Here is an 11,504-nt window from a genome sequence, read left to right on the forward strand (position 1 = left end):
CAGTGGGCCCAGAATATGTGCTTCTTACCGGACTTCTGCAGCTGGTCTTTGTCACCCTTCATTTTCTGGTTCCGAATTACTTGTGTGGCCCGTGTGTGTAGTTCTGTCTGGCTCAGGCCTCTTATCCTCTGGGAGGATGGGCATATAGGCTGTACTGTTTGCAGTTTGTGCCAACTTAGTACAAGCCAGCAGCAAACGCCTCTCTGGAGTCTCCTGCTGCAGGCCTGGCGTTCCCTGCTGGAACCTACTGGTTGCAGGATGGGTGAACTTTTTAGTTTTCACAGCTAGTGTCAGACCTCACCAATGTCATTTGCTGTGACAAGATTCAATGCTGCCTATTCTCATGGGTCCAGTGGGGTCTTGGGGATGGGTGTGTCTTAAGGGGAGGTGTCTGCAGGGTATTTGTTCCAGCCTCATCTTCTATCCCATTACTTTCAGTCCCTAACCCCCCGGTGGCTGGGCACCGGAAACCCCCAAGAGGCCCTGGCGGGGGCGGGGGCGGGGGCGGGGGCGGGGGTCGGCCAAGCCGCTTCCCGCGGAAGGAAGGGCTCGGCGGTTCCTGCGACAGGATGCGCGCGAGGCCCCTTCCCCAGGGGCCCCGGACTTCCCCGGGCCGGGCCAGGCCAGGCTCGCAGGGGAGGAAGTCCCACGCGGGTGCAATGAGCTACCGCCTGCGGTGTGCGGCTCCAGTGCCCCCACGTCCCGTGGGGTAGTGGGGTGGGTTAGGACTCGGAGTAGGTGGAGCCTTTTAAAAGTCCCCCCACGTGTTCCCAGGAAGGAATCAGGCAGCCGGTGGGGGCGAGCTTGGCTAAGGAAGAACGGTGTGAAGCTCTCCTTCACAATCCACACGGGAGGGGAAAGGGGTGTGGATTGGGCGGGAGGGGAGCCAGAGCGCCCAGATTCCACCAGCAGACGATTTGGGGCTGGCGTGCCCCTCCTTCTACTTTCCGGTCTTGGGGTCAGTTCCCCTGGGGTAATGGGATGCCAGCGGCGGCCGAGCCAGCCGTCGGGGGGTGGGGCGAGCCCTTTCCCGGCGCCTCCCGCCGCCACCACTCCCCGCACCTGGGACTCCTTTGTCTTCCTGCGAGCTCTCCTCCCTCCGCCCTGGGGCAGAGCCTACAGCCCCACTCCTAAACCGACGTGGGGGGATATTGAAAAGGCTTTCACCTCTTGGGGTGGCTATTCTCCAGCTAGGGAGTGACTAGGGCTCCAGTGAGCATTTTTAGAAACCTAAAGCCGGGTGGAGAGAAGCTGCTTAGAGGCCCATTTCACAGATGAGGAAACTGAGGCTGCATCTCCCTGTCTCGGCCACACAGCGATGACCAGGTAAAGGGCCCTTCAAAGCTCACCCGTTCAGCTCCACCTGAGCCCTAGGACCCCGGCCGCAGCCGATTCAGTTGATTAAGGGGGTCGTCAGGGCGGGAAAGCAGGTGGCGGCGAGATCTGCCATCTTTCACGCAAAGTGTGATCGATCCCCAACTCTGCTTGGATACTGTGCTTGGCACTACCCCTCAAACGTCTCAATTCAGAAAGCTCCCTATCCCGGAGTTGTAGGACAATTTAAAGGGAACTCCCAAATCTGGGGGGGTGGGGCTCCACCAGCTAGGGAATGCCCGGGCCAGGAAAAAGGGGCCCAGCCCTCTCCCGCCCACGTGGTAACCGGTCAGACCGGTTCCTGGGGCCCCAGCCAGCCGCCGCCAGCCCCTGACCCTTTAACCCTGCCCCTCCCCCACCAGAGCAGAAATCCAGACAGCACCGGCCTTTTTACTCAAATGGTCTTTATTTTCCTGACATTTCTAACAAAACGCCAGGTTAGACGGAATTAAAAAGAATCCACCGCAGGAAAGGTAAACAGACCCTCAAAAACTTCCTGGCAAAGATGTCCCCCTCCCCGAACTAGCCCCGTTTCACCAGCAACTGGTCCCAGCTCAGCCTTATACCTTTCCACTGCCACCCCTCACCGCTCCAGACTTGTGATTCAGACCAGGAACATCTTGGGTTGTGTCCGTGTCTGAGGTAGGGACACGCTGGAACCTAGTCACCCCTAATGCACCAGATGAGAACATCTTGAATGTGAAACTACATTAGCCCCCGCTCCCACCCGAGGTGGAGAGGCGCGGGACGTCAACCAGCAGCACGCGGGGGTGAGGTGACTCAGGCCACTCTCCTCCCACTCTCCAGGGTGGGTCCACGCACCAGATCCTCCTCGCAGGCCCCACACCCACGCAAGGCGACAGGAAACTCCCCACGCCTGCCCCATGACGTAACGATGACCGTTTACACAAGTATGTCAGTGGAGGGGGAAGGGGAGCGCCAGGAATTCTGAGGTTGGAAACGCAAAGCCAACTCTTGAAAAACCTTCAAAGGGCCAGCACAGCCCCCCAGTACAAAATGAAGTCCGACCCTGAGATCTTAAAAAACAAAAAAACCCAAGCCTCCCTTCTCCCAGTCCAGGAGAGTGAAAGGTCCACGTCCCAGTCCACTAAGCACCTGTGGGCGCAGCAGGTTTCTTCGGAAGGCGCCCGCGCCCCCGGCTCAGACTCCTTGGTGCCGTCGCTGCACACTGAAGGCGACGGCTCCCTGGGGACAGTGTCCCTCTCCCGGCCTCTCAGCAGCCCGGGCGGCGGCTTCTCTCCACGGTTTTCGCGGGCGCGCCCCCCCCCCGGGAAGGAGGGGGTGACCTCGCCTCGGGTCTGCGCCCTGGGGCCGACGGTTCGACGCGCGCTCTGGGCTCCGGCAGCGCCGCTCGGGGTCCTCAAAAGGCCACCACCGCCCGCACCAGCACGTTGAGCATGCTGTCCGCGGGACGGCAGGCGGGCTTTGCGTCGCACGCGGGCGGCGCCGTCGGAGGGGCTGCGGGGCTGCAGTTCAGGAGGCCCGAGAAGCGCCTCTGCAGGACGCGGGCCAGGTTGGGAAAGGCGCCCTCCGCTTGCGCCAGAGAGGGCTGCAGACGATCGGCGACCTCGGATGACACCCCCTCCTCTTCCTCCTTTTCTTCCAGACGGGCTTTCTTGCTCGGGACCAGTCCCGTGTCCCCGCCGTCGCTCAGGCTGCTGCTGCGCCGTTTGCGGCTAACTTTGGCGGGGCGCGGGGCACAGCAGGCGGGGATCTCCTCGGCCGTCGGCGCCTCCTGCGTGTCCATGGACTCCGGAGACGGCTGCTCGCCGTCGGCGGTCGCTGTCTCGACCGTGGACTCGACTTCCCGGGGCGGGTGCAGACGAGGATCAGAGGGGCGGGCAGGCGGCAAGGACACCTCGGGTTCGAGGGCCTCCACCTTGGCCGAGAGGTAGAGTTCCCGGGCGCTGCGCATGACCAGCGACAGCTGTAGACTCCGGTGCAGCCGCAGGCCACCGCGCTGCATGCGGGAGTGATACATCTTCCACACCGACAGGGTCATGATGCGCTGTGCCTCCTTCTGCACTTCCATGACGACTCGACGGCGACGGCAGCGGGGGCTCCTGGGACGGACAGGACAGGCGGCAGGTGCACTCCAGACAACGGGCTCGCTAACGCCTCTCCCCACAAACCAACCCACGCAGTGACACTGCTAGGACGCTCTGCCCCGGCGCCCGCCACCCGGGCCCTTTTATACCCCCAGTGACGTCACTGCGACGCCCCGCCCAATCCGAGGGACGCATCCGGGCTTTCCAACTCAACGCGGTCAAACATTCCTTAAAGCGACAGAATGCGATTTACCCAGCAGGGAAAGGGAACGGAAACCTTGGAGGGGAGGAGCGTCCCCCTACTCCACGCCCGGCTCTCTGGTGGGCTCCTTTTTTTGAGCCCCGCTTGGGCGCGTTGGCCCAGGGGAGGGGGTCCGGGGATGGGGCTCAGGGCCCACTCACATGCTCGCCGTCTGGCGGCCCCAGTGGCTCGTGGGCGGCAAGTTTCCCTTCACACAGGGGAAGACCCGGCTTCCAGTCTGAACAAACCCTGTAGGCACTGCTCCTAGCATTTACCAGGTGTGTCTAATGAGTGTTTTCTGCACCAAAAATCATGCTAACAGCTCTTACTACTTACCAGGCGCGGTTAAGAGCGCTCCTTTTGTCAATAACTCACCGATCCCTCACCTCCACTCCGCGGAGGACACTGTCCTATCTGCTTCCTTCCAGTGGGGAAACCAAGGCAGAGTCACTGGGCCAGTATATGCTAAACAAACAATATTTGCTACTTCTGTGAAAGGAGGCCACTGGGGCCTCCAGCTCTTCGGTCTCTAGCGTACGCCAGCCCTTGTTTGTAAGCGGCGAGCCGCCCCGGGCTGCGGGTTTCCGTCATTCCTACCGAGCCATGCCCCCGCAGTTTCCCGCGACAGGAGCTCCACGGGCGGGTTTGGAGAAACCCAGCGCGCACGACAGCCCCCGTTAACACGTGGCTGCCGTCCCCCCAGACTAGGTGTCCGAGTTCCGCCTCCGCGCCCCGGGAGGCGGGGGTCGGTTGGCAGCTGGAAACCCAGCAATGCAGAGACAAAGCAGGTAGAAAACCCTCCGCTACGCGCCGTCTCTCCAAGAAATCCTAATTCCAATGCCTCCAAAAAAGGATGAAAAATTGTTCGAACGGCTCCATTCATTCCTGTGATACGGTCCCTTTAAGGAGTGGCGCGCCCCCCACTTTCCGCCCGCACTGGCTCGCGGCGCCTTCCCGCCACCGGCGCCCGCTGACTTCCACAACTAAATTTGGACGGAGTGACGTAGGACAGTCGCGCGGTCCGCTTCCGGTTGCCCATATTAGGACAGAGCCTGTGATCTCCATAGCCGGCGGCAGCGGGGCTTCCGGGCGGGCGGGAGGGGCGGGGCTTTGCGCTCCGGCCACGCCCCGCCCCTCCCTGGCCCGGGCAGCGGAGCCCCAGGCTTCCTGACCCGCATCCAGCCGGGTGGGTGGGAAGGAGAGTTTCACTTCCTTTCCTCCGGGGGCCAGGAAGGCGTAACGCCTGGAAAGCACCCCGCAGCGGGTAGGGGCGACCTCAGGGCTTCCACGGACGCCATCTCACAGAGACGCTACAGAACGACCCTGCATACACAAGAGACGAACCGCTGAGGCCCCCTCATCCCTTCTTTCCCCTTCCCAATTATTTCCCCCATACAAAGCCCCTCCCAGGTTATCCCTGTCCCCCGCCCCACAGCGATCTGTCTTGGGACACTCTCCCGTCCCGCCTTCCCCCGGCAGGTGGGGACTCAAGAGTTATTTCCCCCCCAAAAGACCCTTCCCAAACTTGTCCCCATTCAACGAAGTTGCCACACTGCAGCCACCTGCGGAAGATGCCCCCGTCCCCGCCCCGCTAACCTTACCACGGAGACCCCCACAATGACTTCCCCAGCCCAGGCACTATCTCAGAGCCCACGCAGCAACTCTGATGCGCAAGGGGGCGACCCTCCGAGGACTCCCTCAGACAACCCGCCCACCCTCCAGGGGAGACCAGGCCCCCCCACCACTCAAAACGTGCTTTCCCGAGACTCCCCTTACCACCCAACACACAGAGCTCCACTGTCACACAGAGGGTGACACTATGAGTCCCTTCGCTGATACTCTTGGCCCCTACCCAGAGGGAGACCATCCTCAAAGCCACCATCACACCTCCCGCGACCCCCAGGCTCGAACCCAGAAAGACTCCACGCTTCTGATGAAACCCACCACGCACGCACGCTCTTGAGGATGACCTTCCCCCGCCCCTGGCATCTCTGACACCCCCACTCAAGACCACCTCTCCCCAAGGCGACCTCGAAGTGCCCTCAACTCCCCCACTTCTCAGGAAAGAGGCTGGGAGAATGCAGCAGAGCTCCACACAGAAGCAGGCCTGCTCCTCACTCCGCCCCCGCGGGGAGAAGAGAGTACCACCTCTCCCCTACACCATGCCCAAAGCTGAAACTCGGGACCCTGGACTGGGACGATCTCCGAAGTGCCAGCTCAGGGAGTCCATGAAAAGATTCAACGAATCTAATACACCCCTTCCCCAGCCGTCAGAAATAAGGGAGGCTATCATTATTTACATTAGCCATGCCTGGAAGGGAAACTGAGGTTGCGCAGCAACAATCCGAGGACCTGGGTCTCGAACCGAGATTCCGAACTCGGACTCGAACAGGCCCAACCAGAACTCGGACACCTCCCGCTACCGAGCGGCACCAGAGGGCCAAGGGGCGGAGCATGTGGACCGGAAGCTGCCTCTGCCCACAACCAAGATGGCTACGGAGAGGGCGGAAGTGTCCGCAGGTCAGGCCTCCGAGGCTTCTCTTTCTCTCCTGGCGGCCCCGCTCTCGATGGTGACGTGACGGGGGCGGGGGTGGCGGCGCGTACTCCTCAGCTGCAAGGGAACCAGCCCGCGAACCCAGGCCGGGAGGGGGTTCGGCCTGGCGGGGAGGAGGACTGACATGTCTCTTGAAGACCCCTTTTTTGTAGTCCGAGGGTGAGTGACAGCGACGGGGGAGGGCGGAGGGTGCTCCGTCCCCAAGCCAGCCAGTGCCCGGGTGCTGGCCCCAGCATGCCAGGCGGGCTGGGCAGGGCCGTCGGGGTGCAGAGTGGGAGGCGCACACAGGGGGATACTGGGGTGTCCGGAGTCCCCCATGCGTTTGGGTTTGCAGTCGGGGGCGGAGGCGGGCGGGAGGACCGCCTGCCCCCAGCCGCGCCCGCCGTGCCCCTGCCCGCAGCGAGGTGCAGAAGGCGGTGAACACGGCCCGCGGGCTGTACCAGCGTTGGTGCGAGCTCCTGCAGGAGAGCGCGGCGGTCGGACGCGAGGAGCTGGACTGGACGACCAATGAGCTGCGGAATGGCCTGCGCAGCATCGAGTGGGACCTCGAGGACCTGGAAGAGACCATCGATATCCTGGGGCTTTGGGGCGGGGGGTGGCATGGGGGAGCCCCCTGCGGTGGTAGGGGTCCGGGAGCTCACCCTCGGGGAGGGCTGGACCCCTAGGGAGGGAGATGCTGTCTGACTCTGGCCTTGACCCTTGACTCTCAGCCCACGCATAGTGGAAGCCAACCCAGGCAAGTTCAAGCTCCCGGCTGGGGACCTGCAGGAGAGAAAGGTGTTCGTGGAGCGGATGCGAGAGGCCGTCCAGGTGAGCAGAGGTCCTGCAGGTGGGGAGTGGGGGAGGTGTGAGTGTCTTTTCTTTTTGAGATTGAACTCTCACTCTGTCGCCCAGGCTGGAGTCCAGTGGTACAATCTCAGCTCACTGCAACTTCCACCTCCCGGATTCAAGCGATTCTTGTGTCTCAGTCTCCTCAGTAGCTGAGACGACAGGTGCCCGCCACCATATCTGGCTATTTTTTGTGTTTTTAGTTAGAGACGGGGTTTCACCGTGTTGGCCAGGCTGGTCTCGAACTCCCGACCTCAGGTGATCCACCCAACTTGGCCTCTCAAAGTGCCGGGAATACAGGTGTGAGCCACGCCCAGCATGAGTGTCTTTCCTCCCTAATGCTGTCTTCACCTCCAGGAAATGAAGGACCATATGGTCAGCCCAACAGCCGTAGCCTTTCTGGAAAGGAATAGCAGAGAGGTAAGCCTTCCTGACCCACCCTGCCCACCTGGGCACCTGGGGGTGACCACACCATTGAGTACAAGCCAGACCCCCCTGTGTGTGTTCGCCTGTCCCTTCTGTGACAGCGCCCATCCTGTGTGCAGCTGTCTTCTTGCTGTCTACCTGCCTGCACTTTCTGGGTGTGTGCACCTGAACCTCTCTGTGTGTATGTGTCCGTGGGCTCCTCTCTAGTGTCTCCTCTGATTTGGCTCTATACTGGTTTAGTTGGCCCTATACTGGTTTCCTATTGCAAAGGAGGGTTGGAGGCCTGTGTACCTATCTCCTTTCTGCTTCCATGCCATTTGTCCTGTATTTGGCTGTTTCCAGGACGAATGACGAATGCCTGCCTTTCTCTCTCTCTCTCTCTCTTTTTTTTTTTTTTTTTTTTTGAGACGGAGTTTCGCTCTTGTTACCCAGGCTGGAGTGCAATGGCACCATCTTGGCTCACCGCAACCTCCGCCTCCTGGGTTCAGGCAATTCTCCTGCCTCAGCCTCCCGAGCAGCTGGGATTACAGGCACACGCCACCATGCCCAGCTGATTTTTTGTATTTTTAGTAGAGACGGGGTTTCACCATGTCGACCAGGATGGTCTCGAACTCTCGACCTCGTGATCCACCCGCCTCGGCCTCCCAAAGTGCTGGGATTACAGGCTTGAGCCACCGTGCCCGGCTCTCTCTTTTTTTTTTGAGATAGAGTCTTGCTCTGTTGCCCAGGCTGGAGTACAGTGGCACGATCTTGGCTCACTACAACTTCCACCTCCCGGGTTCAAGTGATTCTCCTGCCTCAGCCTCCTGAGTAGCTGGGATTATAGGCGTGCACCACCACATCCAGCTAATTTTTTATATTTTTAGTAGAGATGGGGTTTCACTTTGGCCAGGCTGGGCTTGGACTCCTGACCTCAGGTGATCCGCCCACCTTCACCTGCCAAAGTTCTGGGATTACAAGCATGAGCCACCATACCTGGCCTGCTTTCTGCATTTTACAGCTGAAGAAACTGAGGCACAGAGAGATCAAATGAGGGGGTCCCTGGGTCACCTTGTTAGTAAGTGGTGAGTGAGGATTGCAGGCTGTCCCGCGCCAGAGTCTGCCTCCCTGACTCACCACTATGGGGACTTGCCTCACATGCCCCGCTATGAGTTGCTGTCCCTCCCCGAGTCTATGTTCTGTGCCCCTGCAGATGCTGGCGGGCAAACCAGCTGCCCAGAAGTCACCCAGCGACCTGCTGGATGCCAGCGCCGTCTCTGCCACATCTCGCTACATCGAGGAACAGCAGGCCACACAGCAGGTTTTGGGGCAGGCTGGGTAGATCCTGAGAGGGAGGAGCCTTGCTGACCCATCTGAGGTCTGAGGTCCCTGTCTTTCTTTTCTTCTTCTCCCCTCCCCCCATCTTTCTCCCCCTTTTCCTTCTCCTTTCTCTCCCCTCCTCCTTCTCCTCCTCCTCCTCCCTCCCTCCTCCTCCTCTCCATCTAACTCCTGCCCCTTCCCCTCCCCCCTCCTTTCCTTTTTTATTTTTTTGAGATGGAGTCTTGCTCGGTGGCCCACGCAGAAGTGCAGTGGTGCGATCTCAGTTCACTGCAACCTCTGCCTCCCAGGTTCAAGTGATTCTCCTGCCTCAGTCTCCCGAGTAGCTGGGATTACAGGCACCCACCACAATGCCTGGCTAATTGTTTTTTTTTTTTTTTTTTTTCTGAGATGGAGTCTTGCTGTGTTGCCCAGGCTGGAGTGCAGTGGCACGATCTCAGCTCACTGCAACCTCTGCCTCCTGGATTCGAGCGATTCTCCTGCCTCAGCCTCCCAAGTAGCTGGGACCACAGGTGTGCTCCACCATGCCCAGCTAATTTTTATATTTTTAGTAGAGACAGGGTTTTACCACTTTGGCCAGGAAGGTCTCAATCTCTTGACCTCGTGATCTACCTGCCTTGGCCTCCCAAAGTGCTGGGATTACAGGAATGAGTGACCCGACCGTGCCCAGCCAATTTTTATTTTTGTTGTTTTTATGTTTTTTGGGTTTTTTTTGAGACGGAGTCTCACTCTGTCGCTCAGGCTGGAGTGCAATGGCGTGCTCTTGGCTCACTGCAACCTCCACCTCCTGGGTTCAAGCAATTCTCCTGCTTCAGCCTCCCAAGTAGCTGGGATTACAGGTGCACACCACCACACCTGGCTAATTTTTGTATTTTTAAGTAGAGACGGGATTTCACCATGTTGGTCAGGCTGGTCTCGAACCCCTGACCTTGTGATCCACCCGCCTCAGCCTCCCAGAGTGCTGGGAATACAGGCGTGAGCCACTGCGCCCAGCTCAATTTTTGTATTTTTAATAGAGATGGGGTTTCACCATGTTGTCCAGGCTGGTCTCAAACTCCTGGCCTCAAGCAATCTACATGCCTTCACCTCTCAAAGTGCTGGGATTATAGGCATGAGCCACTGCGCCTGGCTTTCTGGGGTCCTTTTCAGCAGCACCTCCCACCCCTTCGCTCTGCAGCTAATCATGGATCAACAGGATCAACACCTGGAGATGGTGTCTGGGAGCATCCGGGTCCTCAAGCACATGTCCGGCCGTGTTGGGGAAGAGCTGGACGAGCAGGACATGTGAGGCCAGGACCCCGGGGGTGGGCCAGGGGCTCTCGGCCACCCTGGTGTGTCTGGGCCATCTCAGGGCTGACGCCATCCCGATCTTGGCAGCATGCTGGATGCCTTCGCCCAAGAAATGGACCACACTCAGTCCCGCATGGATGGGGTCCTCAGGAAGATGGCCAAAGTATCCCACATGACGAGTGGTGAGTCCTCTTGGGAGAGGGGTCAGTCCTGGTGGGGCAGATTGTAGGTGGTACCCTCTCCCCGTGACCTCTGACCTTCTCATCCCCAGACCGCCGACAGTGGTGTGCCATCGCCGTGTTGGTGGGGGTGCTTCTCCTCGTTCTCATCCTGCTTTTCTCTCTCTGACCCCAGCCCTCCCTGGTGGGCTAGTCCCTTAAGCCTGAGGAGCCACCCAGTACTTTGGAGCTTGCCTAGCCTCCTAGGAGAGGGTCTCTCCTGGGTAGCTGAAGAGTAGAGGGTCCCACCTGGGGAGCTGTCCCCACGGGTCTCCCCCAGAGCCAGTGGGAGCCTTCAGGGCCTTGGGCTGAAGCCACCACCACTGGTTCTGTTTAAGTGCACTTAGAGGGTGGTGGAGGCAGGGAGGCCTCAGACACACCCCTCTCCATTTCCAGTTACGGGACCCCAAAGCCATTCACCCCTGTGCCTTTTACAAGTGCCAACCTGGAAATAAAATCCCAGCCTTTTTTATATATGTTTGTGTCATGCGGTGTGTTGACTGCAAACAAGTGCTGAGCCCTGATTGGGACTCCCATTCTAAGCCACTGCCTGAGCAAGTGCCCCAGTGTGTGTGCACGCGTGTGTGTTCTGGACTTTTGTTTTTTGAGACGGAGTTTTGCTCGTTACCCAGGCTGGAGTGTAATGTCGCAGTCTCTGCTCACTGCAACCTCTACCTCCCAGGTTCCAGTGATTCTCCTGCCTTCATCTTCCGAGTAGCTGGGACTACAGGTGTGCGCCACCACACCTGGCTAATTTTTGTATTTTTAGTAGAAACGGGGCTTCACCATGTTGGCCAGGTTGGTCTCAAAACTCCTGACCTCAAACAACTTGCCTGCCTCAGCCTCCCAAAGTCCTGGGATCACAGGCATGAGCCACTCACGGTGCCCAGACCAGTCTTTTTTTTTTTTTTTTTTTTTTTTTTTTGAGACGGAGTTTCGCTCTTGTTACCCAGGCTGGAGTGCAATGGCGCGATCTCGGCTCACCGCAACCTCCGCCTCCTGGGTTCAGGCAATTCTCCTGCCTCGGCCTCCTGAGTAGCTGGGATTACAGGCACACACCACCATGCCCAGCTAATGTTTTGTATTTTTAGTAGAGACGGGGTTTCACCTTGTTGACGAGGATGGTCTCGATCTCTCAACCTCGTGATCCACCCGCCTCAGCCTCCCAAAGTGCTGGGATGACAGGC

General features: G+C 59.4%; 2 protein-coding genes across 2 annotated transcripts; one reads left to right on the forward strand and one right to left on the reverse strand.

Moving 5' to 3' along the window:
* Positions 1-1,758: 1,758 nt before the first annotated feature.
* IER2 (immediate early response 2) lies at positions 1,759-4,766 on the reverse strand. Its single transcript, XM_003941713.4, has one exon. It carries the CDS (start codon positions 3,425-3,427, stop codon positions 2,756-2,758), a length of 672 nt encoding a protein of 223 aa, XP_003941762.2. The 5' UTR covers positions 3,428-4,766; the 3' UTR covers positions 1,759-2,755.
* A 1,394-nt stretch (positions 4,767-6,160) lies between these two features.
* Positions 6,161-10,793, forward strand: STX10 (syntaxin 10). Its single transcript, XM_003941712.3, has 8 exons — positions 6,161-6,397; positions 6,639-6,808; positions 6,954-7,048; positions 7,424-7,486; positions 8,685-8,792; positions 9,987-10,093; positions 10,187-10,281; positions 10,371-10,793. The coding sequence occupies exons 1-8, from the start codon at positions 6,363-6,365 to the stop codon at positions 10,445-10,447; spliced, it is 750 nt and encodes a 249-aa protein (XP_003941761.2). The 5' UTR covers positions 6,161-6,362; the 3' UTR covers positions 10,448-10,793.
* The last annotated feature ends 711 nt before the right edge of the window (positions 10,794-11,504 follow it).

Source organism: Saimiri boliviensis, chromosome 14 (assembly GCF_048565385.1).
Source record: "Saimiri boliviensis isolate mSaiBol1 chromosome 14, mSaiBol1.pri, whole genome shotgun sequence".
Classification (NCBI taxonomy): domain Eukaryota; kingdom Metazoa; phylum Chordata; class Mammalia; order Primates; family Cebidae; genus Saimiri; species Saimiri boliviensis.

Coding starts and splice junctions, on each gene's coding strand:
- IER2 (XM_003941713.4), bottom strand. CDS start 3,427: ATGGAAGTGCAGAAGGAGGCACAGCGCATCATGACCCTGTCGGTGTGG.
- STX10 (XM_003941712.3), top strand. CDS start 6,363: ATGTCTCTTGAAGACCCCTTTTTTGTAGTCCGAGG. Junction 7,049..7,423: donor GGATGCGAGAGGCCGTCCAG/GTGAGCAGAGGT, acceptor CTTCACCTCCAG/GAAATGAAGGACCATATGGT. Junction 10,094..10,186: donor GAGCTGGACGAGCAGGACAT/GTGAGGCCAGGA, acceptor CGATCTTGGCAG/CATGCTGGATGCCTTCGCCC.